Source organism: Chlamydotis macqueenii, chromosome 13 (assembly GCF_036417535.1).
Source record: "Chlamydotis macqueenii isolate bChlMac1 chromosome 13, bChlMac1.mat, whole genome shotgun sequence".
Taxonomy (NCBI): domain Eukaryota; kingdom Metazoa; phylum Chordata; class Aves; order Otidiformes; family Otididae; genus Chlamydotis; species Chlamydotis macqueenii.
In genome coordinates, this window is record NC_141568.1 from 1,265,541 (window position 1) to 1,292,133 (window position 26,593).

The 26,593-nt window shown below is 69.5% G+C and overlaps 4 protein-coding genes and 1 long non-coding RNA gene across 5 annotated transcripts in view; 2 read left to right on the plus strand and 3 right to left on the minus strand.

Moving 5' to 3' along the window:
- The window catches only part of TANGO6 (transport and golgi organization 6 homolog), a 22,289-nt gene extending 16,056 nt beyond the window's left edge, over positions 1 to 6,233 (minus strand). The window contains exons 1-6 of the mRNA XM_086758374.1: positions 5,501 to 6,233; positions 5,084 to 5,200; positions 4,105 to 4,255; positions 3,178 to 3,302; positions 2,493 to 2,655; positions 1,891 to 1,973 (exon numbers count right to left, since the gene is read on the minus strand). Coding sequence (XP_086614500.1) covers positions 1,891 to 1,973; positions 2,493 to 2,655; positions 3,178 to 3,302; positions 4,105 to 4,255; positions 5,084 to 5,200; positions 5,501 to 6,229 — 1,368 coding nt within the window. The 5' untranslated portion in view covers positions 6,230 to 6,233. The remainder of the gene's footprint in view (positions 1 to 1,890; positions 1,974 to 2,492; positions 2,656 to 3,177; positions 3,303 to 4,104; positions 4,256 to 5,083; positions 5,201 to 5,500) is intronic.
- Positions 6,112 to 7,679, plus strand: LOC147599041 (uncharacterized). Its single transcript, XR_015260059.1, has 2 exons — positions 6,112 to 6,238; positions 7,084 to 7,679. It is a non-coding gene; the product is annotated as an uncharacterized LOC147599041 (long non-coding RNA).
- On the minus strand, positions 7,351 to 15,777 carry CDH1 (cadherin 1). Its single transcript, XM_086758375.1, has 16 exons — positions 15,667 to 15,777; positions 15,152 to 15,266; positions 11,992 to 12,209; positions 11,775 to 11,906; positions 11,537 to 11,692; positions 11,323 to 11,467; positions 11,019 to 11,191; positions 10,549 to 10,677; positions 10,253 to 10,438; positions 9,923 to 10,167; positions 9,664 to 9,806; positions 9,329 to 9,553; positions 8,997 to 9,215; positions 8,778 to 8,908; positions 8,542 to 8,685; positions 7,351 to 8,428 (listed from the first exon to the last, which is right to left on the minus strand). The coding sequence occupies exons 1-16, from the start codon at positions 15,724 to 15,726 to the stop codon at positions 8,216 to 8,218; spliced, it is 2,634 nt and encodes an 877-aa protein (XP_086614501.1). The 5' UTR covers positions 15,727 to 15,777; the 3' UTR covers positions 7,351 to 8,215.
- A 711-nt stretch (positions 15,778 to 16,488) lies between these two features.
- LOC147599043 (B-cadherin-like) lies at positions 16,489 to 22,367 on the minus strand. Its single transcript, XM_086758135.1, has 15 exons — positions 22,214 to 22,367; positions 20,244 to 20,416; positions 20,057 to 20,167; positions 19,667 to 19,822; positions 19,454 to 19,598; positions 19,193 to 19,368; positions 18,983 to 19,111; positions 18,725 to 18,910; positions 18,403 to 18,647; positions 18,181 to 18,323; positions 17,785 to 18,009; positions 17,487 to 17,705; positions 17,247 to 17,377; positions 17,021 to 17,167; positions 16,489 to 16,924 (listed from the first exon to the last, which is right to left on the minus strand). The coding sequence occupies exons 1-15, from the start codon at positions 22,365 to 22,367 to the stop codon at positions 16,712 to 16,714; spliced, it is 2,553 nt and encodes an 850-aa protein (XP_086614261.1). The 3' UTR covers positions 16,489 to 16,711.
- LOC147599044 (uncharacterized) lies at positions 22,366 to 26,554 on the plus strand. Its single transcript, XM_086758445.1, has 10 exons — positions 22,366 to 22,620; positions 22,721 to 22,843; positions 23,365 to 23,772; positions 23,855 to 24,010; positions 24,080 to 24,224; positions 24,301 to 24,482; positions 24,554 to 24,643; positions 25,854 to 25,996; positions 26,123 to 26,258; positions 26,399 to 26,554. The coding sequence occupies exons 1-10, from the start codon at positions 22,366 to 22,368 to the stop codon at positions 26,486 to 26,488; spliced, it is 1,728 nt and encodes a 575-aa protein (XP_086614571.1). The 3' UTR covers positions 26,489 to 26,554.
- The last annotated feature ends 39 nt before the right edge of the window (positions 26,555 to 26,593 follow it).

Below are 26,593 nucleotides of genomic sequence, written 5' to 3' on the forward strand. Positions count from 1 at the left end.
GGTGCTAAACCTGCACCGTCCTGTGCACCAGATATGTCTGCTACCACAGAAGGTGGTCCATTACCGGCAAAGCCAGGGCGTTTCTCCGATGAGGCCAGATTTTTCATCCATTTTCCTGAACCCTTCCCATGCCCCAGCACTGGACTGGGGCCTGAACGCTGGAGTGGGAGAGCTGCTGAGCTGCAGCAATCCCTCCTGCATCGGCAGCAGGGCACACAGACCAGCTCCGAGGCCCCACGCCGCCTCCCCCAGCTACTGTCCTGCACCCAGAGCAGCTTCGGAGGGCAGGGCAGCAGAAAAAGTGGCTGGCACCCAGCAGCAGCTGTGAAGGATTACCCACCCACAGCTTTAAGATTAACTTCATGCACGCAGAAACCCACGTGTCACGGGGTTCAGCTCAGAGTGGTCCCCGCAAAACAGGCTGCTCATTTTTCCTTACTTATCATCAATTTACCGTACTTGTCCAATGGGCCTCGACCATAACGCCTTTAGCGCCCTGAGAGATATCAGCGGGGGAAGAGGAACCACTGGGGACACCCAATGGGGACCAGCTGCAGTGTCCCCCCGGTTTCTGGGACAGCTGAGGTGAGGATACAGCCACTGACACCATCTCCCCTGCGGCTGAGCTGCTGCCCACCCTCCTTTCCCCGCACCCACACGCTCTCTGCTTCCTAACAGCAGCCACCATGACAACTGCGCCAGCCTCCCACCTCTCCCTGCGGCTCTGCGATGCCTCCGAGCTCACCTTTGCTCTTTTTCACCCCAGAGACAGCTCAGCAGCCTCAGAGCCACACCAAACCCGCTCGCTTCACAGCGCCCACTGCCAACCAGCTGCGCAGTCATCGAGCGACGAGGCAGGGGCCCTCCCAAGCTGCCCTCGCTGCAGAGCCAAGCGGTCCAGCGCGGCTGGCCGCCTGCCGATACCTCCAGTGCCCTGTTTTCCAGGTCTCTCCTTCGGAAGCATTTTTGGCCCAACGCAAGAGCTGGCTGCCGCCCATCCCTCCGCGAGGGGTTAACGCTGCAGGAGCTGTAGAAAGGCTTCCAGCTCCAGCGCCCTGGCTCAGGCTGCCCTCTGCAGACCGGGAGGCAAGGAGAGCAGCTCCCAACAGGTTCTCCCTCCCACACAGGGAACCCTGGGCTCAGCATGAGCGGCGTTATCCACGCGCTATGGGAAGGAAACTGAGGCACAGCGGCACTAAGAGGTGGGCGGGCCACCAGCAGCCTGGGAGCAGAGCTCAGGCATCCTCTGAAGATTCAGGACATACCGGATTCCCCGCGATCCGTCCTTCCCTCTGACCAGCTGCACGCCTCTGGTGCTGGTAGGTGAGCGGCACCATCTTGGACAGGGACCGAGAGACGCATGCCAGGCTGGCAGTACTGCTGCCTAGGACCTCCCGCCTGCCCTGTTACCTGCTTTGCGATCACAGCCCGAGTCCGCAAGCCGCTCTGGCCGTGCACAACGGTCCCGCAGCAGCCATTTGAACTAGCAACGCTCAAAGTCCTGCTGCAGCTCACAGAGACAGAGGGTACGAGAGCACTACGGAGACTCCTGGCTAGCAGCCCACTGCTCAGACCCTTCTTACTCTGACGCACCAGAACGACAGCAGTCAAAAACAACCAGGAAGAGCTCACTGCCGTCTCGCAAAACGTTTTGGGGCAAAAACGCCTGCAAGGATTCTGGCAGCGCCTCTGGTATCCAGCACAAAGCCGCAGCCCTGCCAGTGCAGTGCTGCACACAAGGTTATTCTGCGCAGCCCTCAGCACCGCGACTGCAGGAGACGCTGGTTTTCGTCATGCTCTAAGACACACACTGAACTGCTCAGGTCTCAAACCAGCTCCTTCTTAGAGCAGTTTTCCTGCCTACCCTTAGGCCCAAATCACACACGATACCTTGAGCACATCTTCCACGCAGCTGCCGAGCTCTGCCTCTGTCACCAGCACGGTCCCTGCTGACAAACCTTCCACTGCCAGCTCTGAAAACAAAGGGCAGAAACATCAGCACCCCCACAGACTGAGGAGCCTCCAGCAGAGCGGCAACCCACCGTGCCCAGCACCAGAGAGCCCCGGGACAGCTCTCTTCCCTTCCCTCCCCTCCACCAGGCCAGCACGGGAACCCATGAGCCCTCGTTAGCGGCGCTAAATATCACTGCAGTGTTGTAAACGCCACAAGGTGACAAGCAAATCAAAGCAGACCACAACTTCTTGACGGATTATTCCCCGGAGAGCCGCTTGGTCAGCGTGGGGAACCGGTGGCTTCCGTTTGGAAGCCCAAAATGAGACTGCCAGACTGGGAGAGCTTCCCAAAGAGCAAGCGGCAGAAGCCCCACTACTTGGCTCTTACACCAGAGTAATTTGACTCAAGCGCTACTAAATTTGACTCAGGCGACAGCTTGCACGCTCAGCAGCCCAGCCACCACTGAGAAAATCCTGACGGAAAGACAAAGACCAGCGAGAAGAGAAAGCAGACCCTTCTCCGATCCGGGGCTCGGTACCTGCGGCCGCGGAGCACCGCCGCAGCGGTGCCAAGAGGGGCCGGAGCAGGTGCCTCTCTGCCAGCTGAGGGTGCTCTTTCGCCATGGTGAGCAGTGTCGTGGTGGCCACTCGCTGGAACTGGCGCGCCGTCAGTTTGTCCTGGATGTGCAGCAAGTCCAGAATCTGGAAGGAAAGCCGACGATACAGGAACAAAGATCAGCAGCCCCCCAAAACGGGGGCAGGCCACCCCCTCGCAGCCGCCAGCAGAGAGCGAGGAGCCTCCTGCGTGCTGCTTCGCTGGACATTTTGGCACGACACTCCAGATATGGAAGAGCCGGTCTCCTCCCTGCGCACACGTTAAGGCAGGATGCGTTTCTGGGCTCACACCAAGAGCCTGCACCACTCCCACAGCCAAAGGCTGGAAGCAGGAGCTCCAGAGCCGAGAGCTCCTTGTGGCGCAGTGCTGAACAGCTCGTGCGATTCGGCAGCGTTACCCAGCATTTCAATCAAATATGGAAAATTCAGGAGTAACATGGAAACACATCCCGCTGCCAGAGTAGCGGAAAAACATCTCCACGTTGTCCCGGCTCGAGCCAGGCCACACTCGAGCAGGACACACAGTACTGACGCTCTCCAAGCTGGGAACTGGCTCCGCATTCCCAGCCAAGGCCAGCGTGCTGCGGGGAGAGGAAGAGCAGGACCTACCTGGGGGCACACCAGCCTGTAGTAATCCTCGCGGGAAAGGCACTGCTGCGGGCAGGAAGCCAGGATCTTCGCAACCGCGTCGCATTTTCTCCAGTCCACAGCTGCTGCTTCAGCTCCAGCGCCACCTGCTCCACCAGCAGAAAGCCACGATCAGCTCAGACCAACGGCAAACGGCAGGGCCGTTTCTGGCCAAAGCCAGATGTTTCTGGCCTAAAATTAGATTTCTAGCTTTAAACCAAGCATCTTTCAGGAGACAGCTGAACTTAACGACAGAAGGGGGAAAATCGCCGTCCAAGACCTTGGATACTGGAAAGCAACTTCTACAAGTGGGTGTACAAGCCAAAAGGCAGAGGGAAGTCGTGCTTGGACAGTGTCATTGGGTTGGTATTGGCCGGAGGAGGCTTTCGCACCAAAAACTTTGGAATTCAGCTTTTTGAGAGCAGCAGTTTCCCTCCCCGGCACGAAACAGAGAGCAGGGGAGCCAGGCTGCCAAGCCCCGCAGCGGGACGGGTCTCGCTCCACCTGCAGCTGCTCACAGCCCAGCGCCACGCATGGCTCCCGCCGAACTGGCACCAGCACGGCTCCTCGGAACAAACCACGCTCCGTGCGCATGCGAGGTGCAACCCCATGGAGCCACAAACAGACTGAATTACTTCGGAGGCATTCAGTCTGGCCCTCAGCGATGACAGTGTACCCCGAACTAAAGGCATTTGCAGTTGGAAGGCATTCACGGTTTGGGAGTTCAGCGCAGTCAGAGCCAAATCGGCACAAGTGTTACGGAGTCAAAAGCTGTTTCCCATTTCAGTGCTGGGACGGCACTGTCTGTCCCAGGCCTCTCGTGGGACGAAACGTCGTGGACACATCTTCACAGCGTCTTTTAATCTGCCATCCTGGAAGCCAAGAGCAGCGTCACGGCACCCTACTCACCGCCGGTTCCCTCCATGATGCCCCGAACCACAGCCTGAACGCCGCTGGGTCTCATGAGCCTCTCGGAGAGCAGCTGACCGCAAAGGCGCCGCAGCCAGGCCGGAGCCCGCACGAGGGCCGGCTTTGTCTCTTCCCCAGGAGAGGGAGGGCTCTGGAAGGAAACAAAGGAGCAGGATAAGGAGCGTATTCGCACACTCCGCACTAACCCGCACACAGCCCGCACCCTGCTCCGCAGGACTCGAGACAGGAACACAGGACAGGGAAACATTTTACGTAAATCGCTTCTCTGTCCAGCAGCACAAAGCAAATTAGGGCTTAATGAGAGAGGCCAGCCTTCCCAGGAGCACCTGCCCACGCAGAGCGGCCCTCCTTTAACTAAAGCCCGGCAGGGTCAGGCAGCAACTCCGACTGCCTCAGCGCCAAAACAGCGCGCAGAGGGCTCGAGGGACGAGCCGGGTGGAAAACCCACAGCGCACACCGAGAGCGCTGCCCTGCAAAAGTGCCTCGTACGGACCCTCTGCAGCCCTCGCGCGTGGGACCGCCAGTTTCCGCCTGCTCGGGAGTCGTGTGCAAGCCCAGCCGGAGGGTCAGCGTGCGGCTGCAACAGCGGCCGGTGCCGAGGCAGCCCCGCTTCGTCCCCTCAAGCGGAAAGGGGCAGGTTCTGGAAGAGAAGGTGCTTTGCTTGGCCAGGCACAGCGGGTGTCACTGCCAAGCCAGGGCGGCGCGTGCGGCGATGAGAGCCCTCGCGTTCACACACACCCACGCGCCGCTGTACGGTGGGGCCTGAGCCGCTGCCGCGCCAGCCGCACACACCCAGCGACTTCGCCTGCGTGTTCACACGGCGCTCGGGACAGGGGTGCTGCTCCAAACTGGTTTTTACAGTGTAAGAACATTTCTGAGAGAGCAGCAAAAGCACCCTCAGAGGAAGGGAACACGCAGCCCCAGCACTGGGAATGTCCCTGCCATCGCCGCCGGGTACCTGCTTGGGCCGGCCCTGCAGGACGAGCAGCTCCCGCACTGCCAGCGGCTGGTACACGCGGTCCAGGATGTGCCGCAAGGCTTCCCTGCACCGTGCTCGCTCCGCTTCCGAAACACCCTGGGGAAAAAAAAAACACAAAAAAACCCGGGGTGGTGAGGACGGCTTGGCTGTGTGCCGGCGCCCCTCCAGCCGCTCGCCAGGCTCCTCGGCTCCCATCTCTTCTCCCGCAGTGAGATGAACGCGCGGGGCTCGGGAGTTGCCGCGGGGCTCAGCAAGCAGGAGCCCAGCACGGCCGTTGGGCTGAGCCGTGGCGAGCAGGGAGCACGCTCTGGCGACCCTGACACATTTTTGGCAGGGCCGGGTGCTTGCGTTGGCACCGAGGGCGCCGTGGGAGCGGGAGGAGAGGGGGGCACGGACCTCGCTGTGGGCGGTGGGGCCGTGGCCCAGCAGGCAGAGGCCGGCGAGCAGGAGGCCGAGGTGTCGGGCCAGCAGCGGGCCACCCAGCGCGGGGTGCTGGGCCAGCTCGGCCAGGGTGGCGGTGGTGGCGTGGAGCCGGGCCCCGCGGGCGGCTGGCGGGGTCACGGCCGGCGCGGGGGGCCCCGGGCGCTGGCCCACGCCCGGCGGCAGGTACGGCACCAGGCCCAGGCCCACGGCGGCCCGCAGCGCCCGCCCCACCGCCCGACCCTGCGCCACGCTCAGTGTATCGGCACTGGGCGGCGGGGCGGCCCCGGGCCCGGCCCCGCGGGCGGCGGGGGAGACGGCGGCGAGCGCGGCCAGCCGCTCCTTCAGGCACAGCAGCAGCGCCAGCAGCCCGCAGGCCGCTGCCCAGCCCGGCTCGGCCTCGCCCGCCAGCCCGGCGGCCAGCGCGGGGGTCCGGGCCAGCACGGCATCGCGCAGGCCGCGCAGCGCCGCCCAGCCCGGCGCCCGCCGCAGCCGCTCCTCCAGCGCCGCCGCGTTGCTGCGCAGCGTGTCTGGTCGCAGGGCGGCCTCCGGGCAGGGACCGGCCTCGCCATCCCGCTCACCGGGCCCGGCGGGCGGCCGCAGCAGCAGCTCCAACGCCTCCACCACCCGCTCCGGGCCCAGCTCCGCGCCGCCCGCCATCTTGGGGCCGCCGTAAAGGGGAGGAGCGCGGCTCCGCGCCGCCATCTTGGGGAGGTCGGGCGAGGCGGGGGGGGGGGCGGTGCCGCCCGCCGCCATCTTGGGCGGGGCGGCGCCATTTTGGGGCCTGGTCCGCGGAGGGGAGCGGGCGCCGCTGGCCGCTGCCTCCCGGTTACGGCAGCTTGGGGCGCGTCCTCTTCGCAGCAGGTAGCGCAGGGGACACTGCTATCCCCTGCCCGGACTATCCTGACAGCCGGGTGGGATGCCAGCAGTGCAGGCCTCTGGCCCTGCTCCCCAGAGGCGTCGGCAGCACCAACCCCTCTGGCAGGTCAGGTGTTTTGGTAGAGCTCCTGCAGCAAGGACAGGCTCCGGCTGCATCCAGCAAAAGTGAGCCGCTTCCAGAGAGAAAGCAGCAATTCTGGCTAAGAAGGGAGAGCCCAGACGCGTCCCTGTGTTGTAATCGGTGTGTGGAGGCGGAGGTGCACAAGATGGGCGTTGCCGCCTGCTCTGGGCGTTAGTGGTCAGACCTGCTGTTGTAATAGAGCTCGTATGTGTCTTGCAAAGGACATAAGTTAGCATCTTGCCAGTCCGGGACTGCAGCGAGGCAAGATGACTGCAGCTCCTGCGCCAGCCTCCAAGGCTGCTGTGTGTTTAAAAGCCTGCAGGCACTGCGGGGCATGTTATTCTTTTGTGCTTCCTTACTGAGCAGGGCCTCTGAAGGGAGGTCACAGCAATTACAGGGTTGGACAAACATCAGAGAGCTCTCATGCTGGCTGGCAGCCTCGCCTCTGCTGCGCAGCCTGTGTGGGGCAGGGTGTAGGGCCAGGCACTGCGCGCACACAGCCGCCATGATAAGGCACAAGCCCGGTTTTCACGCCATGTCCTGCTCCTCCTTTCCCCAGGGCCCAGTCCAGGCACACTCGGCGCGAGGGAAAGCCGTGACCTGCTGTCAGCTGCCAGCCCTGCCTCCTCCAGCCGCTGGCGAGGAGAAAACAAGCGCTCTGGTACGGATCTCTCCCTCTTACACAGAGTCAGGCGTTTCGTTTGCCATCTGCCCTTTGGAGGCAGCAGTGGAGGAGGCCGTGCCGAGGAACGGCTCTCTGCGAGGCAGGCCGGCCTCTGAGCACGGACGCGGGCAGTGAACCAGCGGAGCTGCACACAGAGAAAAGTGCTTTTGGTTTTCTTAAAAGAATTTATTATTTCAATTTTATATAAAAACCATACAATCATTAACACTAGACCACTGCTGGCTTCCCAGCCCACATCAGACCCTTTTCCCACGATAAAAAATACAAACCACGATGACAGCTAAACACAGAGTTCAGGATTTCAGTAAAGCTGTTTGATTTCCAAAAGCACCTTTCATTGACTGCACAATAATTACACCTGGCACAACACAGAAGGAAATCATATAATAATTTCGATACAGAAAAATAGAAATCTGCCTGTAAGTAGTCTATCAAATACAATTCCCTCACGTATAGCACGTGACGGCACATCTTTGGTCTGCGTTTATCGATCACCTCGCCCCGCTCTGGCAGAGGCACGGTGCCAGGGCCGCCCCGCTTCTCCGGCGCTGGGTTTGCGAGCCGAGCACGGCGGCAGGTCGGCGGTTGCGTCGGGGCTGGGAGCATGAGGTATTTCGGAGAGCGCCAGAGAAAGCCTTTCCCTCTGCGGCAAAGGGAGGGAGGCGGCGGGGGCCCGTCCCTGCCAGGGAAGAGGAGCTGATCCTGCCCTGCGCGGCCAGGAGCGCCTGAGCTCCAGGATGGGGAACAGACCGGATGGCTCCGTGCCCTGCCTGGAGCTGAGGGGGACTGGGAAACACACGGGCTCCCCAAAAAGCCCCCCCAGCCCCGGTGACCCCGAGCTTCCCCTGCGCTGAACAAGGGGGACGTGGACAGCAGGTTGAGGGGGTGTTGGAGTGGGGTTCGGCTGCCCCGCGGGCAAAGACCGATAGCAGTCTGGTGCGGTGAAATGAGGTGAGCCGCCGGCGCCACGCGGCTGCCAGCTATGGGGTGCCGCGATGGGGGGGTCCTAGTCGTCCTCCTCCCCGCCGCCGTAGAGGTCTGCCAGCTTCTTGAAGCGGCTGCCCCACTCGTTGAGGTAGTCGTAGTCCTGGTCGCGGTCGGAGGCCGAGGAGTTGAGCGAGCTGAGCGAGGCGGCCTCCGAGCCGCTGCCCTCGTAGTCGAACACCAGCAGGGAGTCGTACGGGGGGGCCGTGGGGTCCGTGTCGGCCGCCTTCAGGTTCTGGGGGCAGGGGGGCAGAGGGGTCAGCGCGCGGCCCGCCTCGGCTGGGGCCCCGATGGGGCCGGCCACCTCCCCGCTCTCCCCCCAGAGCAGCGTGTGGGGTCAGGGCTCACCTCGTCAATGAAGTTCCCGATCTCGTCGGGGTTGGCGGGCCGGGGCCGGTACTGGGGGGCGGCCATCAGCGGCGGGGCCACATCGTTGCGGATCACCTCAGGGCGGGCGTCCAGGCCGCGGTGCAGCTGGCTCAGGTCATAGTCCTGGGGGGGGACAGAGCAAGGGGGACATGAGGAGACGGTGGGGACCCCGCGCCCCAGGGACCCCGCAGGCAGGGGGGTCACAGGCGCCCCACCTGGTCCTCCTCGCCGCCACCCTCCTCGTCGTAGTGGTAGACGTTGTCCCGCATGTCGTCCTCGGGCGGGAGCAGCGGCTCCTTCACCACCTTCCTCCGCCTGGCGAAGAGCAGCAGCAGCAGCAGCAGGACTGCGGGCGGAGGGCAGCGGCGTCAGGGCGGCGGGGTGAGGCTGGCCCCGTCCCCGTCCCCACGCCGTCCCCGTCCCACGGGACTCACTCAGCAGCGCCAGGATGCCCCCCAGGATGCCCAGGATGGCGGGGACGCCCAGGCCGCCGGCGACGAACGCTCGCCGCTCGCAGTTTTTGGCCGCCCCTTCGCAGTTGCAGACCTGGGCTTTGACCGGCGTCACCTGCGCCTTGCCCTGCCCGTCCGTCAGCTTCAGGAAGATGTTGTACTCCCCCGGCTCCAGCTCCTTCAGCAGGCTCAGCACCACGTCTTGCGCGGCAGAGAGAGGGGGCGCACTCAGACGGGTCCCCGCTTTGGGGGCTTCCCAGCCCGGTGCCGGCTGCACGCGGGCGAGCGGCCAGGCCGGACCAGGCGGCGCCTACCTTGTCCGTTCACCTTGACGGTCCAGTTGGCGCCGGAGCCGTGCTCCAGCGCTGCCTGGAAGGGGTGGGTGTTGGGGGGCAGGTCCTTGTCCACGATGCTCAGCGTCTGCGCCTCGGGCTGCCGGCTGCAGATGTCAAAGATGCGGGGTTCCGGTGTGGGCCCATTGTCGTTCACGTCCTGGAGGAGGAGCAGCAGCGTCCCCGTCCCGGTGGCGTCCGGCGCCCCTGCGGAGCCAGGGGTTAGCAGGGCGCCTGCGGAGGGGGTCCCGGCCCCGGCAGGACGCGGGCAGGCGGCAGCAGCCCCCTCCCGAAGGGCGCGGCGGGGCGCTCCTCACCGCTGTCCACGGCCAGGACGATGGCCTTGTAGGTGCTGTTGATGGCGTGCACTGACTCGCGGTCCAGCGGCTGGGCCGCCGTGACGATGCCGTTCTCGGGGTCGATGGCCAGCCACCCCGCGGGGTCGCTGCCCATGCGGTACCTGGGGCAAGCGAGGGGTCAGCGCGTGGGGAGGACGCCGCGCAGGTGGGAAGGGGCGCGGTGCAGGCCCTCGGGGACCCCAGCACGGCCCCCTGCCGCCAATCCCCCCCCACTCACGTGATTTTCTGCCTCAGATCCTTGTCCGGGTCCTGGGCGGTGTAGGAGGTGACCTGGTGCCCCAGCGGCAGGTCCTCTATCACCTGCACCCTCTTGACCGGCGGCACGAAGACGGGGGCTTCGTTCACGTCTGCCACCACCACCAGGACATTGGCCGTGGAGAGCGGCAGGGGCACGGCGAAGGGCACGGCGTTCTCCACCGTCACCACGAGGTTGTACCGGTTCCTGTTCTCGTAATCCAGGCCCTGGGAAGGGTGGCGGAGAGGAGCTGGCGCGGTGCCGGCGGGGAGGCAGCCGGCGCCGGGGCGGCTGTGCGGCGGCAGGACCCACCTTGGCGGTTTTCAGGATGCCGTCGTTGGTTTTGGGGTCGGTGGTGATGCTGAAGTCGCCGTCCTCGTCCCCGCTCTTGATGTGGTAGACGGCTTGCCAGGCAGGGGAGCCCCGCACGTCCCGGTCCGTCACGTGCAGCCGGGCCACCACCACGCCCACCTCGTTCTCGTTCACCGTCCCCTCGTACTGCAAGAGATGGGACAGTCACCCGCACGGTCCCGCGTGCCCTGGGGCAGGGGGGCTCGTGCCACGACGGGCCGAGGAGGGCAGCGGCTCGTGGGGGCCGGCTGGGGTACCATGGTGGGGTCAAAGACGGGAGGGTTGTCGTTGGTGTCGGTGACTTCCACGATGGCGGTGGCGGTGTTGGTCAGGCCGTTGCCCTCCTGGTCTGCAGCCTGGATGATCAGCGTGTAGTTGGGAGTAGTCTGCAAGCCGAAATCACCGCGGTTAGGGCAGGGACGGGGTCCGGTGCGTCCCCCTCCTCCGGGGCCATCGCCTGCCTACTCTTCCGCTCTTTTCCAGCCGTGGCGTTTGCCGCCGGCACAGACGCTTGCCGACGTCCCCCGCTGCCCACCCAAAGGGCTGGCAGCCCACCCGCTCCCGAGGTTCGGCAGGGCTGGGGTCCCTGCAGACGCCCCCAGAGCAAGGGACAGCCACCCAGGGATGGCGAGTGCCCAGACCGGCCAGACCCTGGGGCTCCGGCATCCCCGGCTCTCCGCAGTGAGTCCCACCGCGCAGTCCCCTGGGACGCAGCGAGGGCGCCCACCTCCCGGTCCAGCCCTGTGCCGATGACGCTGATGATGCCCCTCTCCGGGTCGATGGTGAACATCTGCTGCGCGCTCTTGGGCTCCTCGCTGAGGATGGAGTAGCCGATGATGCCGTTGTTCACGTTGATTCCGTCGTCTGCATCCGTGGCGTTCACGGTCATCACGGATGTGCCTGGGCACGGGGACAAGCCGGGGGGGGGGGTTACTCATGGGACAAACCCCCCCAGAGACCTTGGCGCGGCGCTGGCTTGGGGTCGGCATGGTCCCACCACGGGGTCCCCGGCTCGCCGGTCCCCCACGCACCCGGCTTGGCGTTCTCCTCGATGTAGCCGACGAAGACTTGCTTGGTGAAGACGGGCCGGTTGTCGTTCTGGTCCGTCACGGTGATGATGATCTCCATGGGGTCCTCCACCGACTGCCCGTTGGCCGACACGGCGTGGGAGAAGAGCTGCGAGGGGCGCTGTCAGCCCGCGCGCGGCCCCGGCCCCCGGCCCCGCCCCGCCCGACCCCCACTCACCACGTATTTATCGATCTCCTCCCGGTCCAGCGGCTTCGTCACCTCCAGCCACCCCGTCTCGCGCTCGATGGTGAAGACGCCCACGGGGGGGGTGTCGGCGCCCTGCCCCGTGATGCTGTAGAAAACCTTGGTCTCCTTGTCCTTGTTGGATTTGATCTGGCGGCGAGGCCCGGGGGGGTCAGAGGGGTCCCGGCGCTCCGGGAGCCCCCCGCCCTGCGCTCCCCGTCCCCCCACGTACCTGCACCAGCTTCTTGGGGAAGGGTCCCCGCTCATTTTCGGGGCAGTTGATGGGGGGGATGACCCAGTCCCTCTTGTGCCGCCGGAGGCCGTGGCCGGGCTCGGGGAAGGTCAGCACGCTGGGCGCCGCATCCTGCCGGGACAGCAGCCGGGCTCGGTGCCGGTGCCTTGCCGAACCCTCGGCACGCTCTGCCCCGGGGAGAGGGGCTGTGCCTCACCTGCTGCAGCTGGTGATGGTGCTGCTGCCCGCGCAGCGTCACCCTGGCCGAATGCTTCTTGCCCGCGGCGTCCCAGGTGTGGACGGAGAACGCGATCTCCTGCCGCTGCAGCTGCAGGGGCCGCGTCGCCGAGACGACGCCATCCCTGCTCACCTTGAAGCGCGTGTCGTCCGAGAGGTACACGGCACGCCGCTGCTCACCGCAGTCCGAAAACCTCACTGGGGACAGGGAGAGCGGGTGGGCAGGGGGCTCCCGGTGCTACCCGGGGGGAGCCGGCAGGGCAGGAGGGCACGGGGCAGCGCGGCGCGGGCACGGCTCAGAGACCGGGGGGACCGCAGCAGGCGCAGCGGGGACCACGCACGGTGCCACGCGCCCTGCCGGGATCCTGTCCTGGGCGTGGGTTTCGGTGCGGGACCTGTGCAGCGCGTCCCCGCGCACGGGACATCCCTGCATGGGGCACATCCCTGCCACGGTGCCGGCCGCGGTGCAGCAGCCGGCGCGCCCAGGCGCCCTTCGGCGCCTCCGACACCTCTGCTGCGGGGGTCCCCGGGGACAGCAGGCACCCACCGCAGCCCGGGGCAGGGCATCCTGGCGTCGCCAGCCTGGCCCGCTGCTGGGGCGCGGTACGAGCCGGGACGGGCACGCGGGGGCCGCGGCCGGGCCGGGGGGAGGCTGCGAGCGGCACGGCGGTCAGCAGGCATCACATGAGCGGGGCCCACGCTGCCGGGAGCTCCGAACAAACACCCTTTGTCTGGGAGCTGGGTCGTTTGAGCCAGCGGCACCCGGGCAGGAGCCGCGGCCACCACCGGCCCCGGCGTGACCAGCGCCGCGCAGAGCGGGTACTGGGGCTTCAACGCGTCGTGCCTGGGGCGGGGGGCAGCACGGCACGCCCGAACGCCGGCACGAGGCCGCTGCCGCCACCCCGCAGGGTTACATCAGCCCGGGAATTCGGAGGGGGCGGGGGGACGGAGGCGGATGGGGAGCCACCACTGACAGCGGGTGCCCCCCGTGCCCGCCGCGGTGCCCCCGACCCAGCGCAGGCAGCCAGGGAGGACCCGGCCTGATGCCAGCCCCGCGGCGAGACCCCCAGCGAAGGCTGTGGGGCGGAGGAGCCGGTGGGGCCGGCCGGGCAGGAGCATGCTGGGGCAGGCTGGGCACTACCGCGGCGGGGAGAGGCACCCCGGCTCCTGCGGGCGCAGCGCCTGGCACCCAGCACCGTGCCGGATGGGTACAGCGAGTGAGCAGTGCTCAGCCCCCGGCCCTGCGCCGGGTGCAATGAGTGCTCAGTGCTCAGCCCCGTGCCAGGTGAAATGAGTGCTCAGAGCTCAGCACCCGCTCCCCCCCTTCCACCCAGCCACGCACAACCTGTTTTTCCGGCTCCTCGGGTGAAGGGAAGCCGGGCCCCAGCCGTCCCAGCCCTCCCCTCCCCGGGGCACCGAGCCAGGGGCCCCTCTCCTCTCCAGGAGCAGTGGGGCAGGAGCGAGGAGAGCTGGGGGGTCGTTTGGGGGGATCCCCCACCACAGCCAGACCCGCCACGTTCCCAGGCTGCCGCCGGCGCTGGGAGATGACACCCCCGCAGCGGGATGGGGACCCGAGGGACAGAGCCGGGTGTCACCCTGGCAGTGCCAGCCGCGCGCGGGTGGCACAAGCGTGGCGGGAGCAGGTGGCCGGAGCGGGCTCACGCCAGCCTGCGGGCAGCCGGGGCACAGGCGCTGCGAGTGGCACGTCCCGCCGGACGCGCCCGCTGACGTCACCCGAGTTTCGCCGTGACTTCAGACTCTCGGGGTGCCCCCACCCAGGGCTGACGGGGGAGCGTCCCAGCCCCCACCACGTCCCGTGGGGCCGTGCCCAGCCCAGAGACCCCCCCTCAGCCGCCCCGCAGAGCCGCAGGGCCCCGTCGCAGCCCCCGCGACGCCGCAGCCCCCGCGACGCCGCAACCCCCGCGCAGGTGTTCGCCGCTGCAGCCCAGGCGCCGCACGGGGCCTGTCCGGACCCGTTGGAGGGAAAACACTGCGCTCAACTCATCAGGCTAATTACAGGCCGGCTCGTCAGTCCGCCCTCGCCACGGCCCGGCGATGGGCTTTGACGTGCTGCGTGGCGCGGGGGGCAGCATCGCTGAGCCCCCACTGCCCTCGTCACCGCGCACAGGCAGGCACGGCCGCGTTGGCACGCGGCCCATGCGGGCAGACGCTGACGGCCGACCCTTTCCCTCCTCCCACGCCTCGCCTGCGTCCGGGACCCGAAACTGGAAGTGGCGGCACTGGGACAGGGGATTTCCAGCCCAGCGCTGCGGGGAGACGTCGAGGCCACGTGGCTGCCCGTCACCCTGGTATCGGGCACAGCCCTCCTGGACACTGGCTGCCGCCGCGGGGCGGCTTCGTTAACAATCAACCAGAAAGCAAACAAACGGGCGATTCCTGAGGTGTGGGGCAGGGTTTGGCTCCCAGCTCGATACCCGTGGCCCAGGGGGTTTGGGAGCCCCAGCACAGCGCTCGGAGCTCTGCGCCCCTTGGCCCGCGCCAGCCGTCCCTGGCAAACCGCGGTGCCGGCGTCGCCGTCAACCTGCGGCCACAGAGCCACGCAGGCCGGGCTCAGCGCTGGTGCAGTGAGGCACCGCAGTCCCCGCGCCGAGAGCCGCCCGGGGAGGCCGCAGCTCCACGGCTGCGAAAGGCGGGGTCGCCCCCACAAACCCCGGGTACCGGGACCCTGCGAGCAGGCGAGATGTGGGGCAGGATGGGCAATGAGTGGGGCAGGACAGGCACCTGCGCGGCCCCACGCCCCGGCCTGCCAGCCCAAACAGGTCCGCGCCGCCTGAGTCAGCGCCGCCCGCGCCGGCGCACCCCGGGGAGAGGCACCCGCTGCCCCCGCACCACGACGCCATCCCGCCGCCACGGGAGCACCGGCGCCCACGCTGCCCTGGCCCCTCGGCACGACCCCGCGGACACGCAGCCACGGCTCCGACGCCAACGCCGCCTGCAGTGGTGCGCACTGAGCCCGTCCCCACCGCCACGGCACCATCCCCACCGCCACGGCACCGTCCCCACCGCCACGGCACCGTCCCCACCGCCCTGTCCCCGCCGCCACCCACAAAGCCAGGCACCACGCGGGCACAGAGCCACGGCGTCGTCCCCCCGTTGCCAGCTCCGGCTCCCCGCCTTACCTCGTCCCAGCGCCCGTCCCGCTGCCACGCTGTCCCGCGGCACGCTGAGGGCGAAGGTCTCTGCGGCGAAGCTGGGTTGGCAGGACGCTGCCCGCTCGCACAGCCGCTGCCCAGCCTGTCCAGAGAGAGGGGTGAGACCCGGGCAGGGTCCCGGCCTGCGCCTCGCTATCCCGGCCAGGGTCCCAGGTGGGTCCTGGGGTCCCAGATGGGGTCCCGGGTGGGTCCTGGGCTGCGTCTCAAAGCCCTGGGCAGGGTCCCACAGTCACGGGGTGGATCCCAGAGTGGGTCCTGGGGTCCCAGGCAGGGTCCCAGGGTCCCAGGAAGGGTCCCAGGTGAGGTCCCACAGCCCTGGGCAGGGTCCTAGGCACGGTCCCATGCTCACGGGCAGGGTCCTGGGGTCCCGGGCAGGGTCCCACAGCCCTGGGAAGGGTCCCAGACAGGGTCTCGAATGGGTCCTAGGGTCCTGGGCAGGGTCCCAGGGTCCCGGGCTGGCCCCCCCCGGTCCCGTCGCTTACCTGGAGCAGGAGGAAGAGGAGGAGGAGGCAGAGCGGAGCCGGGCCCCCCCGCCGCCCCATGGCTGCCGCTGCTGCAGGGATCCGGACGCTCTCGCCGCGGAGGCGCAGGTGGGTCCGGTCCCGCTCCCGCTCGCGGTCCCGCCCCGCAGGTGCCGGCCCCCCCGCCGCGAACGGCCCCGCCCTGTCCCGCCCCGCCCCGACGGGAGGCGGCACCGCCCCCCCCCGGTATCCCCGGCCCTGCTCCCCCCGGGGCGCGGGGTCCCCGTCCCTGGGTGCGGGGGGCGGCCCGGGGCGCTCCCACCCGACGGCCCACGCAGGTCCCGGCTCCGCAGATGTCGCACCCGAGGGTCCCACGCGGGAAGGAGGGGCCCACGCCCGCCCCCCTTACACCCAGCAGAGCTGGGGGTGACCCCACGGCAGCGAGAAGCCCCCGCGGACCCCCGGTGCCACCCCACGGCTCCCGGCGCTGCGGTGAGGGGCTGAGCCCTCGGCCCCGTCGATCCACGGATTTCTTGCCCGGAGCCGTGGGGCTGGGGTCCCACCGGGGTCGGGGGGGGCGCACCGGGGCTGGCTGTGCCCACGCGTGGGGCGATGGTCCCCAGCTCCACGGACGGCAGGGCTGCGGCGCGGGGGGAATCGCACGGCTGGGGGGGATTTGGCGACGCCAACGCCCGGTGCTGCTACCGTGGGGTACAGCGTGGGGGGCTTCAGCGCCCTGCCCCTGCCCTGCCTCCCACGGGGACCAGGACACCATGGGGGCCACGGGCACGGCCCCCCAGCACCTGTGAGGGAAAACAAAAACAAAAAACCAAACAAAAAACCCCCAAACGCACATCTTTTATTAAAACTTACGCCTCGTCCGTAGCGTCACACTACCTTTATTTCATACATTAAAAAAAAAAAAAAAAGAAAAAATAACAATAACCAAGAAAAATACAGGCGAGGAAGGCGAGGGGGGGGCCACCACCCAGGCCGGGGGGCAGCCCCAAGGCACGGGCAGTGCTAAGGCGCAGGGCAGGGCGGGGGGTGCCGCGATGGGGGGGTCCTAGTCGTCCTCCTCCCCGCCGCCGTAGAGGTCTGCCAGCTTCTTGAAGCGGCTGCCCCACTCGTTGAGGTAGTCGTAGTCCTGGTCGCGGTCGGAGGCCGAGGAGTTGAGCGAGCTGAGCGAGGCGGCCTCCGAGCCGCTGCCCTCGTAGTCGAACACCAGCAGGGAGTCGTACGGGGGGGCCGTGGGGTCCGTGTCGGCCGCCTTCAGGTTCTGGGGGTGGGGGGCAGAGGGGTCAGCGCGCGGCCCCCCTGGGTCGGGGGGTGCCTCGATGGGGTGGGGGGCAAAGCGGGTTCAGCCGGGGCTCACCTCGTCGATGAAGGTGCCGATGTCGTCGGGGTTGGCGGGCCGGGGCCGGTACTGGGGGGCCGGCAGGAGGGTGGGGGCCACGTCGTTGCGGAGCAGCACCTCTGGGCGGGCATCCAGGCCGCGGTGCAGCTGCCGCAGGTCGTAGTCCTGGGGGGGACATACGCACGTGATGGAGGGGGGCAGGGGCAGGCCACCCCCGGCCCCCCCAGCCCCCCCGGACACCCACCTGGTCCTCCTCCCCGCCGCCCTCCTCCCCGTAGTAAAAGATGTTGTCCCGCGTGTCGTCCTCGGGCAGCAGCAGCGGCTCCTTCGTCACCTTCCTCCTCCTCACGAAGAGCAGCAGCAGCAGCACGATGACTTGGGGGGGAGCAGCAGCCTCAGTGGGGACGTGTCCCGTCCCATCCCGTCCCCCGCATCCCATGTCGGGGCACAGCCCCACAGCAGCGGGACCCCCCGCCCCACTCACGCAGCAAGGCCAGGAGGGCACCCAGGGCGGCGAGGACGAAGGGCAGGCCGGTGGCGGGCTGCGAGCGCTGGGGACAGCTCTGCGCCGGCCCCTCGCAGTCGCAGACCCGCACGGTGATGACGCTGAGCTGGGCTCTGCCCGGCTGGTCCAGGAGCCGCAGGTGGACGCTGTAGATGTCCGGCTCCAGCGGTGCCACCAGCCGCAGGGTGACGGTGTCATCTGCGCAAAACCAGCAACCGTGGGCGAGCGGCGATGGCGACGCGCGTCGGTAACGCGCCAAGCGGCCCCGCAGTGTTACCTTTGTCGCCGACCTCCACGGCCCAGCTGTCCCCGGCGCCGTGGGCGAGCTCGGCGCGGAAGGGGCCGGTGTTGGGGGGCAGGTCCCCGTCGATGATGGCGAGGACCTGGGGCTGGGGGCTGCGGTTGCAGACGGTGACGTCCCGGGGCTCGGCCTCAGGGCCATGGTCGTTGACGTCGAGCAGGGTGAGGAGCAGGGTGCCTGTGCCCGTGGCGGGGGGCGAGCCTGCGGGCAGGAGCGACGCTGGACGGGGGCTCCCCAAAACCAAGACCCTCACGGGGATGGAGATGCCCCGAGCAGGGGTGAGGACCAGAGCCGGGATGCGGTTCGGGGGGACGGCAGCACGTGTCCCTCACGCGGGACAACGGGAACAAGGGCCCCTTTCACCACCCTCACCGTCGTCCACGGCCAGCAGCACGGCGGCATAGGTGCTGTTCTTGGCGAAGGGGGACTCGCGGTCCAGGTGGTCCCGCGCCGTCACGAGGCCGTTCTCGGGGTGCACGGCCAGCCAGCCCGCCGGGTCGTGCCCCACCAGGTACCTGGGGGGCAGAGGGGAGCTGGTGGCGCCGCAGGGGTCGGCGGGGACCCCCCCTAGACCCCAACCTCAACCCCGCTCACTTGATCCTCTGCCCCTGAGCCTTGTCGGGGTCCCGGGCCACGCAGGAGGCGAGGGTCTGCCCCGGCGGCACGTCCTCTGGCACTTGGGCACGCTGCACTGGCGGCTCGAAGATGGGCGCCTCGTTGACGTCCTCCACGTTGACCGTCACGGTGGCGGTGGCCGTCGGCAGCTTGACGGCGAAGGGGGCCTCGTTGGCCACAGCCACGTGGAGCACGAACTGCTTCTTGGCCTCGTAGTCCAGCCCCTGGGGGGAGGGAGGGGACGGGCAGCACCCTGCCGCGGGCAGCGGTGGCGGGGGGGACGCGGCGGAGGGACACGCACCTTGGCGGTGCGGAGGATGCCCTCGTTGCTGGCGGGGTCGGTTGCGATGGCGAAGGCGCCTCCCTCGTTGCCGCGCAGGATGGAGTAGACCGCTCGCCACGCCGGCGTGCTCGGCTCGTCCAGGTCGGTGGCCGCCAGCCGGGCCACCTCCCGCCCGGCCTCGTTCTCCGGCACGGCTGCCTCGTACTGCGGGTGGGGGCACCGTCAGCACCGCAGCCCGGCAGGCACCGGCCCGCGGGGAGAGGGGACCCACGTTACCGTTTTGGGGTCAAACTCAGGGGCGTTGTCATTGATGTCGGCAATCTCGATCACCGCCAGCGCCGTGGTGGTCAGCCCCTCGCCGTCCAGGTCGGCCGCCTGCACGGTCAGCGTGTACTCCCGCACGCGCTGCGGCACAGACAGACAGACGCCCTGTCAGCCCCCCGCCCGTGGCCGGGGCTGCCCGCCCCGCGGCGCTGCGGAGCCCACCTCCCGGTCAAGGCCGCTGGCGATGACGCCGAGGGTGCCGGTGGCCCTGTTGACGGTGAACATGTGGGGATGGGGCTCCCGCGGCTCCTGGCTGAGGATGGAGTAGGCGATGACGCCGTTGTAGGTCTCCACCGCGTCGTCCGCGTCCGTGGCCGTCACCTGCATCACGGAGGTGCCTGGGGACGGGGCGTTGTGATGAGCGCGGGGGACACTCCCAGGGCCCTCCCTGCGGCAGAGCTTCCCCGCGGTGCTGGCTCCTACCCGGCAAAGCTCCCTCTGGCACGGAGCCCCTGAAGATCTCCCGTGTGAAGCGGGGCTTGTTGTCGTTCTGGTCCGTCACCGTCACTATGATCTCCATCGGCTCCTCCACCGGTTTGCCGTTCTCGGACACGGCGTGGGAGAAGAGCTGCGGGGCGGAGGGGTGAGCCGGCGGCACAGCGCGGCGCGGCACGGCGCGGCGCGGCGGGGACCTACGTGGTACTTGTCGATGTGCTCCCGGTCCAGCGGCTGCGTCACCTTCATCCAGCCCGACTCCTTCTCGATGGTGAAGACCCCCTCGGGGGGGGCGTCCGCCCCCTGCCCCGTGATGCTGTAGAAGATCTTGGTGTCTCTGTCCCGGTTGGATTTGATCTGGGAGGAGACGGGGGATCGGTGGGGAGGAGACGGGGGATCGGTGGGGGGCTCAGCGCCCCCGCCCCAGCGGCACCGCACCCTGTCCCGATGCCGGGGGGCAGGAGGGGGTGCTCCCACCCTCGACGTGCGCAGCCACGCCCAGCGCGAGGCGGGGGGACAGCCCCCTCCCCAGCACCCACATCCGCACCCCCAGCCCCCCGCCCAGACCGCTCCCCCCACCCCCCTCCATACCTGAACCAGCTTTTTGGGGAAAGGGCCCCTCTCATTTTCGGGAACCTTGATGGGGGGGATCACCCAGTCCCTCTTCCTCCTCCTGGGAGCGGCGCGAGCCCCGGGGGGGTCCTGCGGGATGGAGAGAGGGGGGTGAGGGCGCAGCCGACCGGGGGGGGCTGGGGGACGGGGCGGGGAGCAGCGTTACCTGGGGGGAGCGCCTGCTCCGCACGGGCGCCGGGTCCGGCCGGCTGGCGGCATCCCGGGGGGGGGCGGCGAGCACCTCGCCCACCCCCGGCAGCTGCAGGGGGTCCCCGTCCTCCGGCGCCCCGACGTCGGGGTCCTCGGTCCCGTACGGCCCCGCGCAGCCCGCGGCGCTCGCTTCGAGAGGGCGGGGGGGTCAGGGCGGCCGTCGGGGGGGGGGGGTGTCTGTCCCCGAGCCCCCCGCGCCAGCGGCCCCAGGACCCCGCGTCCCCCCCAGCCTCCCAGGGAGGTCGGGCGCGGGGGGGGGGGCGGAGGTTTCGGCGGAGGTTTCGGCTTTGTTTTGCAGATGATGGGAAATTCCTGGGCAGGCAGAGCCCTGCCCCAGCCTCCCACCCGCTGTGTCACCCAGCCCCGGGGCTCCCAGCCCCCCACGGCCAGGACATGGGGCACAGCACGGCCCCCCCACACCCAGGACCACGCTGCACCCCCCCACCCCCCACGCTGGATGCGGCCCAGGCCCCCGCACCCCGGGCCGGGCGGCGGGATTAGGGGATTAGCGGAGCTCAACCAGCGACGGCGAAAGGCCGCCGGGGCGGAGCGGCCATGAGGGGACGGAGACGGGGCTGGGGGGCTGCGGAGCGGGCCAAGGAGAGCCGTGCCCCACGGCTGCCCCACAGCAGGGCGGGGAGCGAGCCCCGGGGTGGCGGCGGGGCCCCTCACCCCACGGCGGGCGCAGCAGCGGTGGCTGGAGGGCAGCGCCCCGGGCCCCTCCCGGCCGCGATGGCTTCGATAAGGGACATCGATAAGGGACATCGATAAGGGACATCGATAAGGGACATCGATAAGGGACATCGGTGGGGCTGGAAGGGTGGCAGCCACGCCAGAGAGGGGGCCAGGGCATGAGGAGCCTGGGGAGCCCCCAGCCACACGAGCCCCTAGCCCCTCACCCTCACCGAGTCCACAGCCCTGCTCAGGGGGTCCAGACCCCGCCGTGCCCTCGGGGTCCCTCTGTCCAGAGCCCACGTGGCACCGCGCCCACGGGGCGCTGCGGCGGAGCCGCACTGCCGGCGCCCAAGGCCACGTGCCGCCCACGGAGGAGTTTTTCGCAGCGACGTGACCGGACCCCAGCCCCTGCCCGCGGCCGAGGGGCTCCTGGCAGAGCCCAGCTCTGCTGTCCAGCCCAGCGGGAGCCGGCCAGCGGGCTCGGCCAAAGGAATCGGGCCGCGGTGTCCGAGGGGGGCTGAGGTCAGGGCCTCTCCTGGCATGGCGAGAGCACTTACCGTCAGTCCGCGGCCATTAGGCAAACGCTGGGCTCCGGCCGCGCTTCCCGAGCAGCCCCGCTCCCCGGGGACGCTGCTGAGCCAACGGGGCCAACGGACTCGGGCGAGAGCGGGCCAAGAGCTGGGGGCAGCGAGCCCCTGGCTGGCCGTGGGCCAGGCTGGCTGGGCCCCACAGTGCCCACGGCACCCACAGCCGGGGAAGGGGGGCCCAGTGCACCCAGCCCCACCGCCAGCCGGGCGCCAGGCACCCACCCTGACCTAAGGCTCCTGGCGGCTGCCCCACGGCTGGGCCACAGGCATCACCAGCCCCGGCGGGGCCAGACGGGCAGGCTGGGCACCGCCAGCCCCACGGCCCAGCCCCACGGCCCAGCCCCACTGCTATGGGGGGCACCATCAGCCCCACGGCCCAGCCCCACTGCTATGGGGGGCACCATCAACCCCACAGCCCAGCCCCACTGCTATGGGGGGGCACAACCCTATAACACAGGAGCCCAGCCAGCCCCACAGCCCAGCCCCACAGCCAGGGAAGGTCTCGTCCCATGGCCCAGCCCCACACCCCGGGCAGCGCCGGCTCCCCCCAAAAAGCACCGAGCCCAGGGTGGGGGAGACACACACACACAGCCGGGCCCCACATCCCGCCCCAGCCCCACGGCCCGGGGAGCCCGGCCAGCCCCACAAGCCGGTAACCGGTTACCTGGTGCCGGGAGCGGCCCGCGGCGCAGCCCCGGGGGGACGCACGGCCGCGCCGGGGGGGCGGCGGCCGGTACGAACGGCGCGGGGAGGAGGAGGAGGAGGAGGAGGCTGAGGCCGAAAAGCAGCGGGCAGAGCCCGGCGCGCGGCTCCCGCATGGCCCCGCCGCCGCCGATCCGGTCGCCGCGCCCCGCCCGCCGCAACGCGCGGCTTCAGGTGAAGCGGCCGCCGCGCAGGTACCGCCCCGCCCCGCCCCGCCCCGGGAACGGCCCGGTACCCCCGGACCCCCGGTACCCCCCCGTACCCCCTCGGTACCCCCTGGTACCTCCCCGGTACTCTGGTACCCGCCGGTACCCCGCTGATCCCCCTCCGATCCCCGTTCGGTCCCCCCCCCAGTTCCCCAGTATTCCGGTACCCTGGCCCCGCGGTACCCCCCCGATCCCCCCCCAGTATCCCAGTCCTCCCCGGAACCTTATCGGTACCCCCTTGGTACCCCGCCAGTCCCCCCCAGTACCCCGGTACCTCTCAGTACGCCATCGGTACCCCCCCCCGGTACCACGCTACCCCGACAGTCTCCTCCCAGTTCCCCCGGTCCCCTCCTCTCTCCCTCCCCAGTCCCCCCTGGTACCTCCCGGTACCCCACTGGTCCCCCGGTCCCCCCCGCGCCTCCCCCCCCCCGCGGTTTCTCCATCCTGCTCCGATGCCAGGGCCGAGCCCCTCCCGGTGCCCCCTGTGCCCCTGCCCGGGGCCGGGCTGCGGCTCCTGGGCACCCGCGGGACCCCCCCTCCACGTCCGGGGACCGGCACCCCGGGCCTGCCCTGCTGGGGGAGGGGTCGGGGTGCTCACCCCCCCCGGGAGGTCCTGTCAGGCAGCAGTCGCAGCGATGCCCCCTCCCCAGCACCCTGGGTTGAGGGGGGGGGCAGGCATGGCCCGGGGGTCTCACCGCAGCGGGTGCGGGGGCTCCGAGGGTCCCACGGGATGCTGGGCACCCCACGGTGCATCGGGCTGCTGGGGCGGGGTGCAGGGGGCAGGGCTGGAGCCCCCCCTCAAACTTTGGGTGCACGGGGAGCAAAGCAGGACCCTGGGGTGGGGCGTCCTGCAGACCCTGTGGGACAGACCCCGGGGGGCTCCTGGGCTCCCTGTGTTCCCCCCCAGCCTGGAGCACCCCATGTCCCCCCCGGGCACCCTCCGGTGCTGGTGGCAGCTGGGCCCCCCCCGCCCGTGCCAGCGCCTGTGGGCTGGTGTTTAGCCTTCCTGGCTGGACTGGGCCAAGGCCACGGCCAGAGTGGTGATGGGTCCCAGCCAGCGCAGCGGCCAGCGCAGCAGGACCCATGTCGACCTGCACCTTGGCCCTCTTCCTCCTCCTCCTGCCGCCCCGCAGCCCCCCAGGCAGAGCTCTGCCCTCCCCCAGCCCCGCTCTCCGGCCCGCAGGATGCGGCACCCAGCGTGCTGACCTTCCCCGAGCCCGGCCACGGCCTCCGGCGGCACAAGAGGGACTGGGTCATCCCCCCCATCAACTGCCCCGAAAATGAGCGGGGACCCTTCCCCAAGAAGCTGGTGCAGGTACGCGGGGGGACGGGGAGCGCAGGGCGGGGGGCTCCCGGAGCGCCGGGACCCCTCTGACCCCCCCGGGCCTCGCCGCCAGATCAAATCCAACAAGGACAAGGAGACCAAGGTTTTCTACAGCATCACGGGGCAGGGCGCCGACACCCCCCCCGTGGGCGTCTTCACCATCGAGCGCGAGACGGGGTGGCTGGAGGTGACGAAGCCGCTGGACCGGGAGGAGATCGATAAATACGTGGTGAGTGGGGGTCGGGCGGGGCGGGGCCGGGGGCCGGGGCCGCACGCGGGCTGACGGCGCCCCTCGCAGCTCTTCTCCCACGCCGTGTCGGCCAACGGGCAGTCGGTGGAGGACCCCGTGGAGATCATCATCACCGTGACGGACCAGAACGACAACCGGCCCGTCTTCGCCGAGGCCGTTTTCCACGGCACCGTGCTGGAGGGGGCTGAGCCGGGTGAATCCAGTGCCGCCGAGCAGGCAGCGGTGCTGGGGGGACAGGGGCGATGGCGCCCATGACCACCCTCTCCCAGGCACTTTCGTGCTGCGGGCGCTGGCCACGGACGCTGACGACGCAGTGTTAACCAGCAACGGGGCCATAGTCTACTCCATCCTGCGCCAGACGCCGGCACAGGCACAGCCCCAGCCCCGCATGTTTGCCATCGACAGCAGCACCGGGGTCATCTCGGTGGCCTCAGCAGGGCTGGCGGCACAGGTGGGTGACAGGCTGCACCCCCCGGCCCGTCTCTCTCCCCACTTCGGGGCTGACACAGCCCCTCGCTGCAGGTTGTCCCCAAATACACCCTGGAGATCCAGGCGGCCGACATGGAAGGCTACGGGCTGCGGGCCACCGCCACCGCTCACATCAAAGTGCAGGTGAGGCGCCGAGCCCACCCCCGCGCCCCTGCGGCGGGCGGACGGGCAGGGTTTGGCTGCGGCGAAGCCACGCGCTCCCGGTGCTTTCCACAGAGGGAGGCGAGGCCGGGATGGCAGCTCCGCCGCGGTTCCTCCTGGCCCGGCGCCACGACATCTCGCCGGGCTCTGGTCCACCAGCCCCGAGGCCGCGGTGCTGCCGGAGTGTGGGTGCCGGCGAGGCTCCCGGGCGCGTCTCCCAGGGGAAGCCACCGGCGCCGGCTCGGCCCAGCCGGGGAGGAGCGCCCGGTCCTGCCACAACCCCTTGCCGGGATAGCGGCATCCAGCCTCCCCAGCTCCGCGGGGTGAGGCCACGGTGCCGGGACGGGTGGCCGGGGTAGGGGATGGCGTTCTGCGCGGTGGCACCAGCCGCAGGGCTCTGGCCGAGCGGGACGGAGGAGAGCCAGGTAAGCAGCCGGGCACCGATGGGCCTCTCCGTGTCCCCGCTTCAGCCGGCGGCCGAGGCTGGGAGCTGGAGCCGGGATGGCAGCAGGAGCTGGTCCCGCTCCAGGGAGGCAGCAAGCACGGAGCAGCGGGATGCAGCCCCCCAGCTCATGCTCCCGCCCCACTGAGCATGACCTGTGGGGGCCCGGAGGGGAAGGGGCCCGGCCACCCCCGCCAGCACTGTCCTTGCCCCGGCGCTGGCTGCCCACCGCAGGCAGCTCTGGCGTGTTTGCGGAGCAAACGTCCGCTGCACGTGACGCTGTGGGCAGGGAAAGCGACAGGGACGGGGCTGCTTCCTCCCCGGGCCCAGGCTGGCCATCGCCGCCGTGCCACGGCCCCTCGGGACGGGCAGCTGAGCGGGGATTCGGCACAGCCCAGGCATGCAGCCCTCTGTCCTGGCAGGTGCCCACGCCGCGGCTGGCAGCAGCGCCCGCGGCACTGCCGGAGAAAGGCAGAGCTCCACTGCAGGCAGGGCCCCCAGTGCCCCATGGCACGGGAAGGACGTGGGCGCCCGTGTCCCGGCAGCACTGGAGACGGGGGGGCTGTGCTGGGAGAGCCGTGGCTGCGCGGCTGCCAGCCTGGGGGGCTGCAGGGAAGGGGCACACAGGCAGTCTGGTCCAGGGCCCCTCCGCAGCGGGGCTGGGGGCACTGGGGGGCTCGGCCCGGCAGAGCGGGGAAGCGGAGGGCGCTGCCGGGACGCGTCCCAGCCCCGCTTGCCCCTCTGCCCCAGGCGGAAGGCATGTCGGAGACGGCGAGCGGCTCCCTGACCACCCACGTGCTGAACACGGCCACGGGGCTGCCGGCCGCCCGCCTCGCCGTGCGCCTGGCCCGGCTGCAGGAGCGCGAGCCGCAATGGATGGAGCTGGGGCAGAGGTAAGAACGCCAGCGGCGGTGAAAGGGGCAGGGGACGCTGCCGCCTGGCCCCCACCAGCACGGCTTCGCCCCGGGCGCTGCCGGCGGCACAGCCACCACGGCAGGGCTGGCTCCTTCCCCTTCCAGGTGGACGGACAAGGACGGGCGCTGCCCGCCGTTCCTGGCTCCGGGAGAGGCCAAGGCCGGCACCTACAAGCTGCGCTTCGAGACGGCGGCATACTGGGAGAGCCTGGGGCACACCAGCTTCTACCCCTTCGTGGAGGTACGCAGCGCAGGGAGCCGCGGGTCACTGGCGCCAGCCACGCGGCGAGTGCCGTGGCCAGGCTCGCGGGAGCTGCCGGCTCTTCTCCGAGCATCCCTCGGGACCCAGCTCCCAGCCCCTGCCTCCGCACTCTCTCCCAGGTTGTCTTCACCATCGCTGACCCAGCCCAGAAGCTGCACGTCCCGCTGCTGATCAGCCCCTACTCCTACACCACGTACCGGGGCAGCTAGGGGAACCGCGCGGCCTCCCGCCGCGGGGGGCTGTGCCGCCGACACCATTAAAGGCTCCAAACAGCACTGCTCGTCTCAAAAAAAATAAAAATCGTGTTCCTGGGG